Source organism: Chiloscyllium punctatum, chromosome 29 (assembly GCF_047496795.1).
Source record: "Chiloscyllium punctatum isolate Juve2018m chromosome 29, sChiPun1.3, whole genome shotgun sequence".
NCBI lineage: Eukaryota > Metazoa > Chordata > Chondrichthyes > Orectolobiformes > Hemiscylliidae > Chiloscyllium > Chiloscyllium punctatum.
The window spans coordinates 67,882,042-67,904,234 of NC_092767.1; the positions used below are offsets into that span (position 1 = coordinate 67,882,042).

General features: G+C 44.5%; 1 protein-coding gene across 2 annotated transcripts; it reads left to right on the forward strand.

Annotated features, from left to right (window-relative positions):
- The first annotated feature begins 762 nt into the window (after nucleotides 1–762).
- LOC140454508 (N-acetyllactosaminide beta-1,3-N-acetylglucosaminyltransferase 2-like) lies at nucleotides 763–21,816 on the forward strand. 2 transcript variants are annotated; one of them, XM_072549311.1, is made up of 3 exons: nucleotides 763–1,103; nucleotides 17,581–17,661; nucleotides 18,828–21,816. In XM_072549311.1, exon 3 carries the CDS (start codon nucleotides 18,839–18,841, stop codon nucleotides 20,069–20,071), a length of 1,233 nt encoding a protein of 410 aa, XP_072405412.1. In that variant the 5' UTR covers nucleotides 763–1,103; nucleotides 17,581–17,661; nucleotides 18,828–18,838; the 3' UTR covers nucleotides 20,072–21,816. The 2 variants fall into 2 exon arrangements, with proteins under 2 accessions (XP_072405412.1, XP_072405411.1); XM_072549310.1 differs by lacking the exon at nucleotides 17,581–17,661 and having other exon boundaries at nucleotides 764–1,103.
- Nucleotides 21,817–22,193: the final 377 nt, after the last annotated feature.

The following is a 22,193-nucleotide window of genomic DNA, read 5'->3' on the forward strand; positions in this document are numbered from 1 at the left end:
TCCACCTAGGCCCAACCCATCCCTATAACCCTGCATTTCCCAAGACTAACCTGCCAAGCCTGCACATCCCTGGGCGTTATGGGGCAATTTAGCATAGCCAATCTAGCTACCCTGCACATGTTTGCGACTGTGGGAAGAAACTGGAGCAAGCCGTACAGACGTGGGGACAATGTGCAAATTCCACACAGTCGCCCGAGGGTGGAATCGAACCTGTGTCCCTGGCGCTGTGAGGCAGCAGTGCTGACCCGAGGGCAGAAGTCACATGATACTATGTTATAGTCCAAAAGGTTTATGTGAAATCACCAGCTTTTGGAGCACTGCCCCTTCACCTTACAAACAGGCGACTTACAGTCTGAAAGCTTGGGATTTCAAATAAACCAGTTGGACTATAACCACTCTGACTTTGCCCATCCCAGTCCAACCTGGGTACCTCCACATTGTGAGGACAGAGGTGGTCTTGGTTTATGAACTGGCACCTCCACCCCATTCTGGCACTGCCAGTTTGGATTATGAGCTTGAGTTATTTAGACACCAACACACAGGTATAGACCCCTGAGAACACACAAGTAAACATGCAGATCCTGCAGAGGCTGAAGCACTCTAGGAATCAATTTAGAATAGTTGGGAACAACTTGGGTGGCTTTTTCTTTAAAAAAACCCCCACATAAGTCCATGGCTTGTGATGCGGAAGCAGTCGATCTATGTAACAGAATAGCACAACCGTTACCTGAACACTAGAGGCTGTCAAACCCATTAATAGCCGGAGTTTAAGATGAGAAAGCTTTAGCTGCTGGCTTTTGAAGGAAGCAGGCTTTTCAGAGTCGAGGGGGACTGAGCTGAAGTGGACCGGGATTTCGGCGCTAAGGGACAGACAAAAATAGCAGATGCATTCCTTTTGTGTATAGTCTCTCCGGCTGGATGTGTGTGTGTGTGTGAGACTGCACTTGCTTCTGCTCCCTTCGCCCACCCTGAGTGTCATTCCCAGCGGCAGAGAGAGGCACACTGAGAGCGGAACAGGAGACTGGAGGAGAAAACCCATGCCTCGTGAGTGAGTGAGCGGACTCGACAGGCGGAGAGAGCCAAGGATTCACTGATGTGAACAGGCAAGAAACCTTTGTATGTCCAGGGTGTGGTTGCTGCAGGGTAGGGGGAGTTATGTCCTGGGTAGCGGGGAAAAAAAAGACCCTTACCCTTTGCAATACGAATAACTTCTGTGCAGTGTATATATTAAAAAAAAACCCCTTTGTTGTTTGGGAGTGGGAGCAGTCAAGGTGTAGATAAAGAACAGGCAGTTTCCTGATGTGTTTTCGAATAATTCCTCAGAGGTCGTCAAAAGTTATGGTCCACCCCCTCTCTGTTGTGGATTGTCTCCTCTAACACCCTAACCTTCCCCCACTCTTTTCTGTCTTTCGTTCGCCTTCATTTCTTTGTTCTCACTCTCTCTCACTCACACACACACACACAGATCCTGGGAAGGTTTATTTCAGAGGAAGAAGGGGCAGGAGGATTCCTGTGCTGATGGGTGAAACTGAGGGACTTGGATTTCAAGGGGAGTCTGGGGGATGTTGTTTAAAAACCGAATGTTTTTGACACAAGGCGCTACTGAAAGGCAGAGAAGCTAACCCCTGAGTGTAAAAAGGCTATCCGATAAAGAGTTGAAACAACCAATTGTATTTGTACAAAATAAACAGGGTTACTCGTACAGGGTGGGATGCTTCCGGATGAAGGTCTTTTGCCTGAAACATCGATTTTTCCGGATCGGATTCTGCCTGACCTGCTGTGCTTTTCCAGCACCACTCTGATCTAAACTCTGCTTTCCAACAACTGCAGTCCTTGTTTTTACCTAGCTTCTTTAGACAGTCGGTGTGGGATCTAAGGATCAAATGGCCTCCTTCCATACTGTTGGAATTCTATGAAACACAGGAAGGGATGGAGAAACTCAGCAGGTCTGGCAGCATGTATGTGTGTGTGTGTGTGTGTGTGAGAGAGAGAGAGAGAGAGAGACACGCACAATGTTAATGCCTCCAGTCCAATATGACTCTACTTCAAAACTAAGGTGCACTGGAGAAGGGTTGCTGGACTTGGTACTTTAATCACAGTCCAAAGATGTGCATCTTTGGTGAACTGGCCATGCTAAATTGCCCGTAGTGTTAGATGAAGGGGTAAATATAGGGGAATGGGTGTTGCGCTTCGGAGGGTCGGTGTGGACTCGTTGGGCCGAAGGGCCTGTTTCCACATTGTAAGTAATCTAATCTAATCCAATCTAACCTAAACTGATTCTCTCTCTGCCCACAGATGCTACCCCAAATTCCCTCCCCCCTACCCTTTATCTCAGCCCGCTTGGCACACCAGCCTCATTCCTGAAGAAGGGCTTATGCCCGAAACGTCGATTCTCCTGCTCCTCAGATGCTGCCTGGCCTGCTGTGTTTTTCCAGCACCACATTTTTCAACTCTGGTACTCCAGCATCTGCAGTCCTCACTTTCTCCACAGATGCTACCAGACTGGCTGAGTTTCTCCAAATGTTTTTTCTCAGATTTCCAGCATCTGCAATATTTTGCCTTCATTTATATAGTGCCTTTCTTTTAAAAAAAAAACAGACTCCAGAGGAGTGCAGAAAGTCAAAGATTGGATGCTGTGGGATGCAACGCAATTAATGGCTTCATCAAATGTCTGACTTTAGAAAGGGAAATCTTAAGAGAGGGGATTTGTGTTGAAATGATGAGCCATTGGTGATGGGTGAAAGAAATGGGTCGTGTAAGAGCAGGGAGAATATTTAGATCAGGGAGTTTCTATTAAATTAGATTACTTACAGTGTGGAAACAGGCCCTTCGGCCCAACAAGACCGCATCGACCCTCCGAAGAGCAACCCACCCAAACCCATTCCCCTACATTTACCCCTTCACCTAACACTATGGGCAATTTCGCGCGGCCAATTCACCCTTGACCTGCACATTTTGGACTGTGGGAGAAAACCGGAGCACCCGGAGGAAACCCACACAGACACAGGGAGAATTAGCAAACTCCACACAGACAGTTGCCTGAGGCGGGAATTGAACCCGGGTCTCTAGCGCTGTGAGGCAGCAGTTCCTGTTATAATCCCACATTTGGGAGAGGTCAAATTTCCTTGTTTGTTGCCAATTCAACAGCACTATCAAAGAACAGTACAGGAGCAGGCCATTCAGCCCACCAAGCCTGTGCCAACATGTGACTCCTTTCTAAATCTAAAGACCTCTTACCTCTATGGAAGCCATATCCTTCTATTCCCTGTCTTTTCATGTCTCTGTCAAGATGCCTCTTAAACATTGTGATTGTACCTGCTTCTACCATCTCTGGCAACCACTCCAGGCACTTAGCTACCTTCTGTGTAAAAAAAAACTGCCTCTCCTTTAAACTTACCCCTTTTTACTTTAATCCTATGCCTTCCACTTTTGTAAGGAGCCAGGACAAGTGTGGATCTGGGCTGGAGTAAATTCAAACATAAAGGTGTACAGCACGGAAACAGACTCTTGGATCCAACTCATCAATGCTGACCAGATATCCTAAATTAATCTAGTCCCATTTGCCAGCATTTGGCCCATATCCCTCTAAACCCTTCCTATTCATATAGCATCCAGGTGCCTTTTAAATGTTGTATTCGTACCAGCCTCCATCACCACCTCAAGCAGCTCATTCCATACACTCACCACCCTCTGCGTGAAAAGGTTGTCCCTTAGGTCCCTTTTAAACCTTTCCCCTCTCCTTGGCTATTCGTGCTTTCCAAGTCCCTCATGATTTTATCAATTTTTTTTGTAAAGTTCCAAGAACAAAGCCAAAACTTGTCACAACAGGAATTTCTGCTCCAAGGAATCAAGGTAATCAGCTTCAGTATTGAAAAGACCCTCAAAAAAAAGAGCAACACTTACAGCTATGATTCTCTCCCAATCCTGGAGGAGATTGTCTCTCTCAGATCAAAGCCTGATGGAACTAGAGCACTGACCCTCACCCAGACCCCAGACGAGGACAGAAGCTGGGGTTCTCTCCTTTTGTCCACCTCTTAAGGGTGCCCATTTTATCACTATGGCAACCGACATAAGTAAATAGGATTTCTGTTCATGCTGAAAGTATTAAGCATCCTGGGATATGTTTTTAACCGTGTACCCGAGCAACTGTGTTGTTAGTGAGTGTGTTCACTGTAAATAATGATTGGAGCAATTTTCCAGGACAATATTTTAGGATTCATAAGAAATCCAGACATACTGGATTCAGTGATGAGTAATAAACAGGTACAACAGCAAATTGCATTTATAAAGCACCTTTCATGTCGTCAAATGTCCTTTTGGAACTTCACAGGGGCATAATCAGACAAAGAAATGGCATGAAGCAATGCAAGACAATGGGACTGGTGAATAAAAATTTTGACAAAGAGGTGGAGTGTTTTAGACACCGAGAGACAGGCATTTGGAAAGGACTTGATCAGCTGTGATCACACTGAATGGTGCAGCAGGTTCAAAGGGCCGATTGGCCTACTCCTGCTCCTATTCGCTATGTTTCAATGAGTCTAGACAGCCAAGGGCATGGCTGCCGATGGTGGACCGATTTAAAATAGGATTGCACAGGAGGCTTGAAATGGAGGTGGGCAGAGATAGCTGGGGACTTTTGAGCTGAACGAGTTGGCAGAGACAGGGAGGGATGTGGAATCATTTGAATAGGAAGATAGGAGGGAATTTTAGCACGGAGTTGTCACCAGACTGGGCAGAAGAGTTCATTAACAATCTGAAGTCAGACTCTCTTGCAAACAGTAACCGTAATATAATTGAATTTAATATGAGGTCTGATTTTAGAATTAAACTACAAAATGAAGTGGATCAGAGTTCCCCTGGCTGAATTTTCATAGAATCTCTACAGTGTGGAAGCAGGCCATTCAGCCCACACCATTTAGCATCTCACCCAGATCCAACCCCCCTCCCCTATCCCTGCATTCCCCATGGCTAATCCACCACATCCCTAGTCATTATGGGCAATTTAACATGGCCAACCCACCTAACCTACACATCTTTGGACTATGGGAGGAAACCCACATAGACACAGGGAAGACATGCAAACTCCACACAGACAGTCGCCTGAGGCTGGAACTGAACCCAGGTCCTCTGAGGCAGCAGTGCTAACCACTAAGCCATTCTATCACCCTATATAGTTGAGTTTTATTTTTAAACTTTATTCGCTGGCTAGGCCAACATTTATTGCTCATCCCTAATTGCCCGGTGAGACAGTTAGGAGTCAGAATCACATGCAGACCAGGACTGGGTGAGAATGACAGAGAACCTTCCCCAAAAGGGCTTCCCTAAGACCACCCATTAGTGAACCAGGTGGGCTTTTTCCTCGACAATGGTTTCACGGTCATCATTAGACCCTTGTATCTATCGGAAAGGTGTTGTGAAACTTGAAAGGGTTCAGAAAAGATTTACAAGGATGTTGCCAGGGTTGGAGGGTTTGAGCTAAAGGGAAAGGCTGAACAGGCTGGGGCTGTTTTCCCTGGAGCGTCAGAGGCTGAGGGGGGACCTTATAGAGGTTTAAAAATTACGAGGGGCATGGATAGGATAAATAGACAAAGTCTTTTCCCTGGGGTCAGGGAGTCTAGAACTAGAGGGCATAGGTTTAGGGTGAGAGGGGAAAGATATAAAAGAGACCTAAGGGGCAACTTTTTCATGCAGAGGGTGGTACGTGTATGGAATGAGCTGCCAGAGGATGTGGTGGAGACTGGTACAATTGCAACATTTAAAAGGCATTTGGATGGGTATATGAATAGGAAGGGTTTGGAGGGATATGGGCTGGGTGCTAGCAGGTGGGACTAGATTGGGTTGGGATATCTGGTCGGCATGGACAGGTTGGACCGAAGGGTCTGTTTCCATGCTGTACACCTCTATGACTCTGACTTACAGAATTTTATTGAATTCAAAATCTGCCACATAGGGTATGATTCCGGATCCTGAGAACAGTACTTGAGTCTCTGCATGAAAAGTCTAATACTTATACAAGTAGACCATCACCTTTCCCCCTAAATCTGCAAATCTCCACAGCAAGCAATGAGAACGGAGCAACAATTTTTATTTCTAAATGGTGTCTTTTCACCGAATAGCATATGCTTCATAGGAATATTGTAAAACAACATTTGAAGGGCTGTTGTGGTACAGTGCCTCTGATCAGTAGGTGTTGGTTCAAGTGCCTGGAACTGTGTCATAACATGTGCAAAAAAGGTTGAGTAGTTAGAAATGTTTGAAACGTGGAGCCACATAATGTCAGATCACCTAACGTTTGGTCAAAACGGTAGATTTTGAGAAGTATCTTAAAAGAAAGAACAGCAGGAGGACAGAGAGAGACCAGTGCATTAGAAAGGGATGTTCAGAGGCTAAGACCAACGTGTTTTGTATAATGTAAAACAATGTATGATATCCCTGAAAGGCAATGGATCTACTTGTGTCATAAAGGTAGTACCAAACCAGAATTAAAATATTCACACCAATTCAGAGGACCCTGAAATCCCAATGTGTGTGACAATTACTAGAAGTCATAAATGATACGAAAATGTAAGAAATAAGAAAAGGAATGCCATTATCATCATCATCATCATCATCATCAAGTCACACAGCACAGTAACAGACCCTTTAGTCCAACTTGTCCGTGCCGACCACATTGCCCAAACTAAACAAGTCCCATTTGCCTGAGTTTGGCCCATATCCTTCTAAACCTTTCCTATCCATGGCCTGATCCAAATTTATTTTAAATGTTGGAACTGTACCTGCATCTACTACTTCCTCTGGCATTTCATTCCCCACACGAGCCAGTGATGAGGGGGTCAGGAAAATCTATTGGGAGTTTTAAAGTGTAGGTATCTAGGAAAGTTACAATACCGAAAGAGGCCAGCTTGCCTGTAGCAGCAGAATAAGCTAGCCTCCCATTCTAATCCCACTTCCCGGCCCTTGGTCTGTAGCCTCGCCGGTTTCAGGGCTTCAGGTGCAGTACCGAGTCCCTCTTAAATGGTTTGAGAGTTCCTCTCTCAACCACCAAACGAGGCAGCAGATTGCAGACCACCCACGGCTGTCTGGGCCAAAACGACGTTTCTCATGTTCTCTCTTAGTTTTCTGCCAAGCTGTGTCCACTGGTAATTGACTTCTCTGCCACAGGAAAGAGGTTTTCGCTCTCCCTTCTGTCCCAGGCCCTCAAAAGATATTGTAAACCTCCAGTCAGCCACCACTCCTTGTCACCTCTGATCAAAGGGAAATAGTGTTGGCCTGTCCAATCTTGCTTCATAGCTGCAATTTTCAAACCTTGGCAACCCTCTTCTGAATAAAACATTATTGTTGATGATAAGAACGCAAGCACTAAAGGGACATTTGGGTGGGTTGAAGATTGATGTAGTTACAGCCATAATGGATTGGTTAGATGCATACTTTGTGTCAATTTTCACAGTGAGGAAAACTGATACAATATAATCTGCACATGAAATTTTGCGGATTTAGTCACGGGGACAAAGATTTGAAACTCACTATGTCAGATGGTGAAATTTGAATTCTCTAAATATATGGAACAAAAGGCTGGTCGAAAGACGACCATTCTCCATTGTCAGAAAAACCCATCTTGGTTCCCTCATGTCCTTCAGTGAAAGAAATCTGCCATCCTTGCCCAGACACAGCAAGGTCGTTGATTCTTAGCTGCCTTCTGTGTGATTCAGGATGGATAATAATCGGTTTAATTAGTGATATCCACATACCAGGAACAAATATAAAAGAAAAGCTTTGGGGTTGTAAGATTTTTAAAAGATAGTAATGGTATGAATAATGTATCAGAAAGTCAGGTCTCATGTCTTGCTAGTTTCAACACCAGGGCGTTAACAAAACGGAATGCAAAGAACTTCAGAGATGTAAGTCTTAATTTTTCAAAACTCCAGATCCTGAAATTATCTATTGCAATTTAAGAAATGTGAGAAAGAAAGAAGCGAATTTGTAAGTTCATGTCAACTTTAGGGAGATCATTGGAATCTATTATAATCAGGGTCAGAGTGAGTGAGTAAGTACATCAATTAGTGTGATCTGACCAGAGGGAGTCAACGTGAAATTGCAAAGTATAGGTCTAGTTAACCTAGTTGATTAACCTAGTTGACCTATTTAGGGAGACAACTGGCGGCGTGGAGAGGGGAGCATTTAAACAGATGCGGAGTTATACAGCACAGAAACAGACTCTTCAGTCCAACTCGTCAAAGCTGACCATAATCCCAAAATAAACTAGTCCCACCTGCCTGCACTTGGCCCATATCCCTCCAAAGCCTTCCTATTCATGTACTTATCCAAATGTCTTTTAAATGTTGTAACTGTACCCATATCCACCACTTCCACTGGAAGTTCATTCCACTCACGAAAACATTGTCTATGTAAAATAAAAAATTGTTCCTTATGTCTTTTTTAAATCTTACTCTTCTCACCTTAAAAATATGCCACCTAGTCTTGAAATCCCCCACCCTTGGGAAAAGATGCCTGCCATTCACCTTATTTATACCCCTCATGATTTTACAAAACTCTATAAGGTCACCCCTTAAACTTCTCCACTCCAATGAGAAAAGGTCCCAGCCTATCTTTTAACTTAAACCCTCCATTCCTGGTAACACCCTGGTAAATCTTTTTTTGTATCCTCTCCAGTTTAATAAAATCCCTACGATAACAGGGCGATCAGAACTGGACACAGTACTCCAGAAAAGGTCTCACCCAATGTCCTGTACAACCTCAACAATGATATCCTAACTCCTGTACTCAAAAGATCTGAGCAATGAAGGCAAGTGTGATAAACGTCTTCTTAACTGTCCTGTGTGTATGTGATGCAAATGTCAAAGAACTATGTACTTGCACCCCTAGGTCTCTCTGTTCTACAACACTACCCAGGACCTTACATTTAATGTATAAGTCCTGTCCTTGTTTGTTTTACCAAAATGCAATACCTCTCCAAATTAAACTCCCGTCTGCCAGTCTTCAGCCCATTGACCCAACTGATCAAGATCTCTTTGATAATCTTAGATGGCATTCTTCACTGTCCACTATACTGCCAATTTTGGTGTCCTCCCTGAACTTACTAACCATACCTCTTATCTAAATTATTTATAGAAATGACAGACAAAAGTGAGCCCAGCACCAATCGCTGAGGAACACCACAGGTCACAGGCCTCATCTCCAGAAAACTCTTGATAAGATCTTGCAGAGAAGACCAAATGATAGTACACACTATTAGAGAGTAGAAATTGAGAGTGTGGGAAAAGTCCATGTTCTGCAAGAGGTGGGATGCAATCTATAAGGTTTCTGAGAAAGGTGAACAGCGGCCTCAACAATCTGCCATGTCCATTAATGACATGGATGTGCAAATTCTATTTCCTACTGCAAAGTTGTAGAATACAGTAAAGTACGGGCAGGGAGCATTAAGTAACAAGAGGGGCACTCACAGATTAAGATTTTGGCTAAAACTATAGGAGCCAGCATCCAAAGTGGAGAAGGGTTACGTCATCCGACTGGGATTCAAGAAGGAGAAATAGGAATATTTTCTTAATGCTTGGAGTTGTGCAGGAGCAGTGATTTAGATGTCTGTGTGCATTCATTGCTAAACATTAGTGGACAGATGTAAAAGCCAAGGTAGGAAGCTAAGTATTGGACTTTACTTTGTGTGCCTCCGTTCCAGAGATCCTTGACCATACCCTATCTAGAATCCTGGCATGTTAGCCTCATGGGGCTAGGGTGGGTTACAGTGATGGAACACCTAAATTTTGAACCTAAATCTTATATTAATACCAAGACGTAATCCATTAAAGATTTTCAATAGGGTAGGTATAGAGGAACAATTTCCTTTAGTGACGGTCTTAAAATTCAGCTACTTAACGGTGAAATCAAGAATTTTCTTTCTGTGGAAGGATGCAAAACTTTCTCTCAGGCTATGGTTGCTGAGAGCCAATTGAAACTTTCAAGACTGAAATCAATAGTTCCTTTTTACAGTGGTGCGAATGAAAACAGAGACTGAGAATATCGCGGCTTTCATTTAATTAAATGGGTGAGAGGTTTCAAAGAGGTGAATGGCCTATCTCTCTTCTTACGTGACCAGTGGATGTTCCCATCAAAATGGTGCAGGCATCAAAGGCCGTTTGTAACAGTTCCCCCCCGAGGTGTCTGCTGGAAGGGTCTGCATAATCCCAGCTAACACATTTGACAGCAGCACTGGGGGAATGCTGCAACATCAGAGAGTGCTGACTTGCAGCTCCAAAATTGCCTGGATGGTCTCCAAATAAGTTCAAAACATGTCTTGGCAGAGTGAGGGTAGTCTGACTTCCTGACTCATAGCATTCAGGTTAATGTGGGACACACTGGTGGGAATTGGGTATAAAACACAGTCTGTGTTGGGAACAGGTATACCAATTGTTAGGAAGTTTTAAAGGAGTAACGAATCAAGGGAGGGATGTAGGAGCTAAGGACTGGAAACTGTAATAAAAAATCCTTTCGCCTGTAGTGTAGAGAGTGTGTCAACATGTCATGACTAATGAATAAATATGAACTGTTATTTTGAATATGGTGAATCACACACAGTATTAAAAGCTGACTTAGTTTGCATCTCATGTAAATGTTACCTTTGTTTTGATGATCATGTAATGTACTCAAATTATATTGGCGGCATGATACCTCAGTGGTTAGCATTGCTGGCTCAAAGTGCCAGGGACCCAGGTTCAATTCCAACCTCTGGCAACTGTCTGTGTGAAGTTTGCACATTATCTGCGTGGGTTTCCTCCCACAGTCCAAAGATATGCAGGTTAGGTGGACTGGTCAATAGACAATAGTCAATAGGTGCAAGAGTAGCCCATTTGACCCTTCGAGCCAGCACTACCATTCATTATGATCATGGCTGATCATCCACAATCAGTATCCTGTTACTGCCTTATCCCCATAACCCTTGATTCCACTATCTCTAAGAGCTGTATCCATCCCTTTCTTGAAAGTAACCAGAGACTTGGCCTCTACTGCCTTCTGGGGCAGAGCATTCCATATATCCACCACTCTCTGGGTGAAGAAGTTTCTCCTCAACTCTGTTCTAGACTTTTTACCTGTTTTTACCTCTGTTCTAAATGGCCTACCCCTTATTTTTAAACTGTGTCCCCAGTTCTGGACTCACCCATCAACGGAAATACGTTTCCTATATCCAGAATGTCCAATCCTTTAATAATCTTATACGTCTCAATCAGATCCCCTCTCATCCTTCTAAACTCAAGTGTATGCAAGCCCAGTCACTCCAATCTTTCAACATTCTGGAAATTGACCTTGTGAACCTACGCTGCACTCCCTCAATAGCCAGAATGTCTTTCCTCAAATTTGGTGACCAAAACTGCGCGCACTACTCCAGGTGCGGTCTCACCAGAGCCCTGTACAGCTGCAGAAGGACCTCTTTGCTTCTATACTCAATTCCTCTTATTATGAAGGCCAGCATGCTATTAGCTTTCTTCACTGCCTGCTGTACCTGCATGCTTGCTTTCATTGACTGGTGTACAAGAACACCCAGATCTTGTTGTACTTCCCCTTTACCTAACTTGACTCCTTTTAGATAGTAATCTGCCTTCCTGTTCTTGCCACCAAAGTGGATAACCACACATTTATCCACATTAAACTGCATCTGCCATGCATCCGTCCACTCACCTAGCCTGTCCAAGTCACCCTGTATTCACCTAACATCCTCCTCACATTTCACCCTGCCACCCATCTTCGTGTCATCACCAAATTTGCTAATGTTACTTTTAATACCTTCATCTGTATCATTAATGTATAATGTCAACAGCTGCGGTCCCACCACTGAACCTTGTGGTACCCCACTGGTCACCGCCTGCCATTCCGAAAGGGACCTGTTTATCACTACTATTTGCTTCCTGTCAGCCAGCCAATTTTCAATCCAAGTCAGTATTTTGACCCCAATACCATGTGCCCTAATTTTGCTCAGTAATCTCCTATATGGGACTTTAAGTTTTCTGAAAGTCGAGGGACACTACATCCACAGGCTATCCCTTGTCCATCTTCAGAGTTACATCCTCAAAAAATTCCAGAAGCTTAGTCAAGCACGATTTCCCCTTCGTAAATCCATGCTGACTCTGACCTATCCTGTTACTGCTATCCAAGTGAGTTGTAATTTCATCTTTTATAATTGACTCCAGCATCTTTCCCATCACTGAGGTCAGGCTAACTGGTCTATAATTCCCTGTTTTCTCTCTCTGTCCCTTTTTGAAAAATGGGACAACATTAGTCGCCCTCCACTCTGCAGGAACTGATCCTGAATTGATAGAACATTGGAAAACGATTACCAATGCATCCACGATTTCTAGAGAAACCTCCTTAAGTACTTTGGGATGCAGACCATCAGCTCATGGGAAATTGCCCGTAGTGTCCAGGAATGCACAGGTTAGGTTGATGAGCCTTGTGGAATGCAGGGTTACAAGGGATGTTGGGGGGGGGTGCTCTGAGTGGGATGTTCTTTGGTGTGGACTCAATGGGCTGAATGGCCTGCTTCCACACTGCAGCAATTCTATAATTCTATATGAAGTCAAGTTAGAATTAAGGGAGGGATGAAGCTATTGAGAGGTTTAAGCAGGAGTGTCATCGAGAAGTGTAAAACTGAAGTTTTGCGAGGGGAGAGAATTCTCATCCAGCAACGCCAGTCTGTCTGTCTTTTCTCCCATCATCATTGGACTAGCATGGACTCAATGGGTTGAATGGCTTCTGTGTCATGCTAACTCCCATAATGAGCACTATCATATCTCTCATCACAGTTAGCTTGTGTTCATCATCACAGCTTCCTGCTGCTTGTAATTCAAGTCCTATCTGCTCTCCACTCATGATCATAATGGCATGCAATTAATATCTGAATTCTGTTTTTCAGAAACGAGGGCCAACATTTATTGCCCATCCTTATTTGCTGTTGAGTACAGTAGTTGGTGGTGAACTGTCTTATTGAACTGCACAGACCATTAGGGTAGAGCACTTGTAGGGGATGGTGTCCCCATGTGGCTGTTGTCGTAGATGGCAAAGGTTGTGGGTTTGGTGGTTTCTGTTGAAAGAGTCCTGGTAAAATACTGCAGTGCATCTTGTATCTGCTACTGAGATGCAATGAATCTTGAAAGTAGTGAATATGATGTCACTCAAGCAGGCTGCTTTGTCCTGGATGGTGTCGAGCTTCTTGAGTGTTATTGGAGCTGCCCCCATCCAGACAAGAGGGGAGTGTTCCATCACACTCCCGACTTGGGCCTTGTCAATGGTGGACAGGCTTTGGAGAGTCAAGAGGTGAGTTACTCACAGCAAGATTCCCAGACCCTGACCTGCTCTTGTAACCATGGTATTCAAATACCTAGTCCCATTGTTCTAGTCAATGGTAACCCATAGGATGTTCTCCAATTTTATGTCCCAGCTCTCTCTTCCCTTTTGTGAGGGATCCACTTGATTCCTTTAGCGTCCACAAGAACATTGAAGGAACAGTCCCATAGATTTGTGTTCTTGAATATAAACTCATTAACTCAACAGACAGTGTTTGCTTTGGGGGAACATGTCTGTGATTCACAACCTAAGTGAAGATATTTCTCATGCTCTCAATCCTAAATGGCTGACTTCTCACCATAGAACTGTGGACTCTTGAGTTGGTGCGTGAAGGGCTGACTCTTCGAGTTTGGTTATATCAGTGTCACAGACTAACTTCCCCATTCTGCCATCATTATTAACCACATTAATAACAAAACAATGGGATGACCTGTATTTTGGGTGAGGCAACAATACTGGGACATACAATGGGGATAACTGCTGTCCTTGGAAATAGCACCAGGGGATAGTCTAATGCACCACCTGAAAGACAACACTTTGAACAATGCAGTGATAAGACAAAATTTGAAAATGCCTTGCTTTTTATATACACCAAGCCCTGGAGTGGGGTTTGAACCATGACTCTGTGATTCAGAGGTAAGAATGCTATGAGTTCACCACAGCTGACAAACTGGTCTGAAATGACTCAATTGTTCTGTGTGCGCTGTTTAGTCTTCAGGGCAGACACAGACCTTTACCAGCTATTACCAGGGTTATATGTCACTTTACTTATTGAATGTAAGTCTACTAAATTGACCACTCCCTAATACTGTGCCCAATGTTAGATTTGATAATGAAATTAATTTTCTGCAGCTTCAGTTTCTAACACCTTTAGGAATTCCAGGATGCCTGTTATCAGATCTTGGCATTCACCATCTCCTGGCCCAATTGATGTGAAATATTACAGTCAGAATGTGGAGTTCTTTCAGTCCCTTAAGGCAGTGAACTTGTTCTACTGCTCAATTAAGACTCAACCCCCCCCAAACATTCCCCACTCTCTCACATTCCCCACCCACATACTGCCCCCCAACACACCTGGATCCCCACACATAGCCCCCCACATGGCCCCCACCCCACTCCACATGCACATCACCATCCTCACACCCCACCCCCTGACATTCACACACACACACACACACACCTCCCCAAACTCTCTGACAGAGATTGAACACTTTCTTCTTTGTGATTGTGTGCGGAGAGTGTAGTTTTGTGAAGACGGGAAGCTTCCTGAGATTAACCTTACTTAGATTTTCATTGTTCAATGTTCTCTTTTACAAATCCCCACAGGTGACATGAGGAAATAGCTTCCTTGCATCAAACCCATTGTCATCTTTTATTGTCTGGGTTAGAAAGTCCCTATTTTACTGCAGAGCAAAAACACCTTTTCCATTCACCTGTTCCTCTTCATAATTTAACCCTTTCCCCAATTCTGCTGCTGCTCGCAATCTCTTGCTCCTTATGAGTGTCCTGACCATTCAGTGAAGGTCCACTTTTAATGGGGACAGTGTAGAGGGAGTTTTACTCTGTCTGACCTAGTGCAATTCCTGCTGGAAAAGCACAGCAGTTCAGGCAGCATCCAAGGAGCAGGAGAATTGCTGTTTCGGGCATAAACCCTTCATCAGGAATTCTCATGTAGTACTGGAAAAGCACAGCAGTTCAGGCAGCATCCAAGGAGCAGGAGAATTGCTGTTTCGGGCATAAACCCTTCATCAGGAATTCTCATGTAGTACTGGAAAAGCACAGCAAGTCAGGCAGCATCCAAGGAGCAGGCGAATCAATGTTTCGGGTGTAAGCCCTTCATTAGGGATGAGAATTCCTGATGAAGGGCATATGCCGGAAACATCAATTCTCCTCCTCCTCAGATGCTGCCTGACTTGCTGTGCTTTTCCAGCACTACACCTCTTGATGGTGAGCTCCAGCATCTGCAGTCCTCACTTTCTCCTGTGCTGTTCCTGTCTGGAGTATTATGAGCAGTTTTAGTTCCTCTTATTTAATGAAAGATATCATTTTCATTGGATGCATTCACTGAAAGTTCAGTATGATGATCCCCTGTAGGGATTGTCTTATGAGCAAACATTAATCAGGTTGGGACTCTACTCACTGGAGCTTAGAAGGCCAATTTATTAAATACCCTCGAGAGGTTCCTCATCAAGTTTCTGGAGATAGATGATTCTTACTCTTGGCAGTCTTCACATGCTTTACTTTTGCAGTTTGATTTTATTTGTTCTCTCACGTATCCTCTTTGCTTTCCTGGTGCTCATCTTAATTTCTACTTTGTTTCTCTTTCTTTCGTTATTTTTCATCAGTTTTATAAATTCTCTTAACTGGGCCCTATATTCTCCAGGGTTTAGAAGACTGAGGAAGGGATCCCATAGATATGCGTAAAATTCTGAGGACAAGGCAACTGTCAGAGAGACAAATGGGAGAATAGTCCATCACATCTCTGACTAATGCCATGTCACCTAGGTGACGAACCCCTGGGCAGAAGGTGAGTCACTTGCTGCAGAATACACAGCCACAGTAGTTTTAGGACTGATCAGGGTGAGCCTGTGGTAGGATGTTGGTAATGGGAGTTAGATTCATTCCTGGAACTTCTTTCTGGGTGTATCTTCACCACGTGGCCTACAGCCAGTCCAAAAAGCTGACCTACTATCACCGCAATTAAGGACAGGCAGTAAACGCTAACTTTGTCATAATGAGTAAACTGAAAATGCAGGAACACCCTGGAGGCAAGGAGGTGGTTTTAACTCCGGGAAGGATGTGAAGAATAATGATAATGAAGGAGATGGTCTTTATATTTAACTCATGCTGTCCCTGTCTGGGAATGTTTGAAGGGGACAGTGTAGAGGGGGCTTTACTCTGTATCTAACCCTGTGCTGATCCTGTCCGAGAAGTGTTTGATGGGGACAGTGTAGAGGGGGCTATATTGTGTATCTAACCCCGTGCTGACCCAGTCCTGGGAGGGTTTGATGGGGACAGTATAGAGGGAGCTTTACTCTGTATCTGACCCCATGCTGTCTCTATCCTGGGAGTGTTTGATGGGGACAGTTGTAGAGGAGGCTATACTGTGTATCTAACACTGTGTTGTCCCTGCTCTGGGATGTTTTGGGATAGTTTAATGGCAGTATGCTGTTAGAACAGCTGAAATTTGGGCAAACCAGCTCAAACAAAGAGCTAGATTAATGTCAGATCAGGATCCAATGTATGGTAGGAGAAAGTGAGGGCTGCAGATCAGAGTCGAAAAGTGTGGTGCTGGAAAAGCACAGCAGATCAGGCAGCTTCCGAGGAGCAGGAGAGTCGACGTTTTGGGCAGAAGCCTTTCGTCAGGAATCCTGCTGTGCTTTTCTAGAGCCACACGTTTCGACTCTGTTTAGTGTTGTGTGATCACCCTGAGCTGATCAGGCTTGCAGTCACTTGTTGAAACAAGGAAAACTGTCCAGCTGATACAGATCCCAGGAATCTTCTGATTAAACTCCATGCTGTTTTGTGAAACAACAGGAATTTACTTTTCATTTCACCTCCAACGATACTTCCTGTTCTGGCCTGTGCTATCAGCCACCGTGTGAGTGAGGCAAGACTCAGCAGGTCCCACAGAGATTTAGTTTTTTTTAGATTAGATTAGATTACTTACAGTGTGGAAACAGGCCCTTCAACCCAACAAGTCCACACCACCCCGCCGAAGCGCAACCCACCCATACCCCTACATCTACCCCTTACCTAACGCTACGGACAATTTAGCGTGGCCAATTCACCTGCCCTGCACATCTTTGGACTGTGGGAGGAAACCGGAGCACCCGGAGGAAACCCACGCAGACACAGGGAGAATGTGCAAACTCCACACATTCAGTCGCCTGAGGCGGGAATTGAACCCGGGTCTCTGGCGCTGTGAGGCAGCAGTGCTAACCACTGTGCCACCATGCCGCCCGTTCTGGATTGATATTGTATTCGGCTCTGTGTGTGTGTGTCTCTCTCTCTCTCTTTCTGTCTGTTTGTCTGTCTGTCTGTCTCTCTCTCTCTCTCTCCCCCACTCTCTCTTTCCCCCCGCCCACCCCTCCATTTGTGTCTTTCCTTCCATCCCCGTCCAGCCAGGGCTTCCTGACAGAAGTATAATACTTTCATGTTACAATCCCCATCCACCCATGCCGAATATGTATCCACCTACTAACTAACCCTGAATGGATTCTGTGACAGTGACAATGACCTGCAGAGATTTGGACAGCAGTCCGACAGCACAGCCCGGGAGTTGTAAAATTCAGCAGTGACTTCCAGCAGGTTAGCCAACAATATCACTTTCTGTTTGTAGTACCATCATCTCACAAGCTTCAAGGTTCATGACCCCCCCAGCACAACTTAAACACACAAGGAAGGCTGAAACTGCAGTGCTGTATTGAAGGAATGCTGCCCTGTTCTCTTTTCAGATGGTGGTAGATGGAAAAGATCCTGGGATGCAATTTTGAAGAATAGCACAGTATCCTTCTCTCTGGTGTCCTAGACAGGGTTTGCCCCTCAAACAACATTACAGAAACAGCTTATTTGACTATTGTAGCATGACTGTTTGTGCCTGCTTCATTTCCTAATTTACAGCCATGACTGTAGTTCAAATTAAAACAAAGTTCATGTCTTCAATATGTTCAAGCACTGAGAATCCACAGCTTCCCAGGGTAGAGAATTCCGAATTTGCAATCCTTCATGTGAAGAAATTCCATCACTCAGTCTGGTTTGGATGACTGCTTCTCCTGGGACTACGTTCCCCTCGTTCTCCATTATTCAGCCAGGGTGGGGCAGTGTCTTGACAGAATCAACCCTGACCAGGCCAAAATATGCTGGAAATCACAGCGGGTCAGGCAGCACCCGTTTTGCGAGAGTAAACTAACGTTTGAGTCTAGATGACTCCCCATCTATTTCTTCATCCTATATTTTGTTGAGATCATTTTGGATTTGTTACAAATTCTAAGCAACGTGGAGTGTATGATCCTAAACTACCCTCCTAATGCAAAACTGAGGCACAGGAGCCAGGACCTCTCCCCTTCCCTCTGGCCTCGAGTGTGATCATCAGTTACTGAAAGGCGAATATAAATTAGACTCTCATTCTAAAGTACTATTGAGTGGATTGGATATACATCCTGGTCCTGTTGACTAAACCCCTCCACTGTAACCTTCTCCAGCCCTGTTACCCTCAGAGATATCGGAGGTTCTATAACCCTGGCCTTCTGAGTATTTCTGTTTTCCATTGCACTTCCATTCGTGGCTGTGCCTGGGCCTGAGCTCTGGAAATCCCACTCCTGTTTTAAGACATTCCTTGGAACCCTACTAATTTTACTGAGACTTTGCCCTAGAAATTGCTTGTTGAAATTTCTTTACTGTGCTATATAAATTCAAATTGTTATTGTACAGTTGGATGAGAACCTTGTTCTAATACTTTCGCTTTCCTATTCCAGGTTAGAGGGGAATGGCATACTCCAAGTTACGCCTAGCAGTGGTGGCTGTGTTAGGTCTTGCTACACTCCATATTTTTCTGAGCTGGCATTCCAAAGACCTGATGCAAGTTCTTGTGCAGAGAGTATACGTCCACAATAATTGGCTGAATGCTACAAACGTCTCCTATCCCAGCTTGGCCACTAATGAAAGTAAGATCTCTCTGATCAACATTTCTTCCGGTTTCAAGAGATTTATCCCTGAGAAGAACAACTTCTGGAACCACAGGCAGCACCAGATGTTCCAGCTGCTTGATCGCCTGATTCTCAATGGCACCTCCTCCTACAGCCCCTCGTCCAACTGCATCGAAGCCGGAATGGGGCCTGAAGTGCTTGAGGCCTATTCCTTCTCTGAGTCCCACGGGGACTTCCTGCGCTACATGAACTGCAAGGACTACTCCCAACGGATCGACCAGCCAGACAAGTGCGACGGTGACACCTTCTTGCTTCTCGTGATCAAGTCGGTAGCCGCTAACTTTGAGAGGAGGCAGGCCATCCGCGAGACCTGGGGTAAAGAGAGCACCGTGGAGGGCATGAAGGTCCGCACTGTCTTCCTCCTGGGCTCGGCCTCCAACGTGGGCGATGGCCCCGACCTCTGGAGGCTGCTGGAATTTGAGAACAGGCTGTACAGGGATATCCTCCAGTGGGAGTTCAAAGACACTCTGTTTAACCTCACCCTGAAGGACTACCTGTTCCTCAAGTGGGCCACGGTCCACTGCCCCCATGTCCGGTACGTCTTCAAGGGGGATGACGATGTGTTCGTTAACACGCCCGTGATGGTGACGTACTTGAAATCACTGAGCGATGACATAAGCAGCCAACTTTATGTTGGACAGACCATCGTGAATGCCACGCCACTCCGAGACAAGAAAAGCAAGTACAGCATTCCCAAATCCTTCTACGATGGGGCCTACCCAGCTTATGCTGGGGGTGGGGGTTTCCTGTACTCGGGGAGCCTGGTCAGATCTCTCTACAAAGTCTCTCACTACATCCCATTCTTCCCAATTGATGATGTTTTCACTGGGATGTGCTTCATGGCACTTAAGATTAGCTTACTGCATCACTCTGGCTTCCAGACATTCGACATTGAGCCCAAGCATCGAGATAATCCCTGCGCCCACATCAATCTGATCCTCGTCCATCAGCGCAGCCCCAGGCAAACGGCTCTACTCTGGAGAGCTCTGCGCAGCCCAGACCTCAAGTGCTAGTGTCTTCCCCTCCCATGCTTCCTGCCAAGGGGATGATCCTTTCCCCAAAGCATCAGGCATGAAGTGGTTTTCTGAAAGATTCCCATTGACTCCCACTTCATTTTCCTCCCTGTGGAGCTGAAGATTCCTGAAAATGGGAGGAATTTCCCATTCTCTGAAAGCTGAAGGTTGCAAGGACATAGCTGCAAGAGGTGTAGCTATCAATACGGCTGCTTTAGTATCAATCAGATACTCTTAAGGTCTTCTGGTTCTGGTGAAAGGTCAGCCTACACATATGTTAACCTTTACAAGTGCTGCTTGCTCTGCAGAGAGATGGCAGCATTTTCTTCTGTCAATTAGAGTATAATTGGGAGGCAAATGGTATACAAATGTATACTTTGTGTGATATAAATAGCAGTTCTGGATTGCCTTATTGCACTGTGGTAGTGTCCGTTCCTCTGAATCAAAAGACCTGGACTCTAATCCTACCTGCTGCAGAGGTGTGTAGTAACACCTCTAAACAGGTTCATGAGAAGACATCTTAGAAGAACACACAGTTATTGTATAGGGGCTCTTGTGGTGCAGTGATAGTGTCCCTACTCTGAGCCACGAGGTCTTGATTCATGTCCCACCTGCTCCAGAGGTGTGTTATAACATCTCTGAACAGATTGTTTGTTTTTTTTTAATAAAAGAAAATGGCACTGTGCTTTTACAGAGAGTTTCTGGGAGGTCTTGTGTGGTGGTAGTGTCCCTGTCTCTCTGTCAGCAGCACGAGGTTGAGTCCCACATCAGACCATGATTGATATGGAAGGAACAATTTGGAGATACCGGTGTTGGACTGGGGCGTACAAAGTTAAAACTCACACAACAGGATCACCACCTGATGAAGAAGCAGTGCTCCAAAAGCTAGTACTTTCAAATAAACCCCTTGGACTATAACCCGGTGTGTGATTATTACCTAAGGAAGGAGTGTTTGTGATATGGTTTAAGCTGGTAGTTAGCCTGGGAGTTCTTCCCACTTACTTAATAAAAGCAGGAATAAAGTTTGTGTGAAAATACCCTTTCTAAAAATAAAAACTGATATGTAAGGGATGCAAATTTATGTAAAGAAACACTAGATTAAGGAAGAACCTTTTGAAAAGGTGGTGTCCTTCAGTGTAGGCTGGTTTGAACTTGCTTACCTGCCTGCACCGTGGCTTTTGTAGAGTCACTGTCTGATCTGTGTTTGTAGTTCATCAAAGAAATCTCTGACATTGAAGCTTTGGGTTTGAGATCCATTCCAGAATGTGATTAAAACAGGTAGACAATCTTTTCCACCATTTTAAGGGAAATTGGAGATGGGTGAAGAAATTCTTGCCTTCAAAGGGATGATCTGTCCAAAGAACCAAATGACTTTACTTTGATTGAGAAGGGTTTTTGATGCCAGCTCTTCTATCCTTGTGCAACCAAGGCAAAAATTTTAATTCTCCCTGTGTGATGGGTCCCTCTCAAATAATGTTTCCTTTTGTACCTCACCTCTTGGTCAACCATGACCAAAACGCAGATGGCTGTAGAGCCAATGCACTGAGAGGGAGAGAGAAGTGGTGGGTAGGTTGTGAAAGCAATGTCTAGGCTTCCATCATCTGTGAGATTGCACTCAGGAGAAATGAATACTTCTTGGTTTGTAAAGATTCAGATGATGAACTGTACCGAACCAGTGACAGACTGTGACCAGAGATTGCTGAAGGGTTTTTTTAATTGTTAATTAAATTAATTGTTTGATTAAAGTCTGTGTATTTTATAGAGTCTGTTTATTAATGTCTCACTTGAATGTTGCACATTGCAACCTTTATATTATTCAATGGTGACCATTTACAGTCAATAAGAGGACAGGCTGATTACAGGCAAATAGTACATAAAAATGAGTGCTTCACTTTAATTAATTGATAAAATAAACACGTCCCACAAAATCACAAACATCTGCATCAGTCGCTGCAGATGTGTAGCACTACATGTCGTTCCAAAGTTCCCCAACTCAGCATTTAGTATTTAAGACTTCACTTTTTCACCTAAAGCAAATCAGTTTCCACCAACAGCTGTATTTCATTTGAGACCCTGGAGATGGTTGTCATTTGAACAGAATTGTCCTGCTTTAATTCAGCTC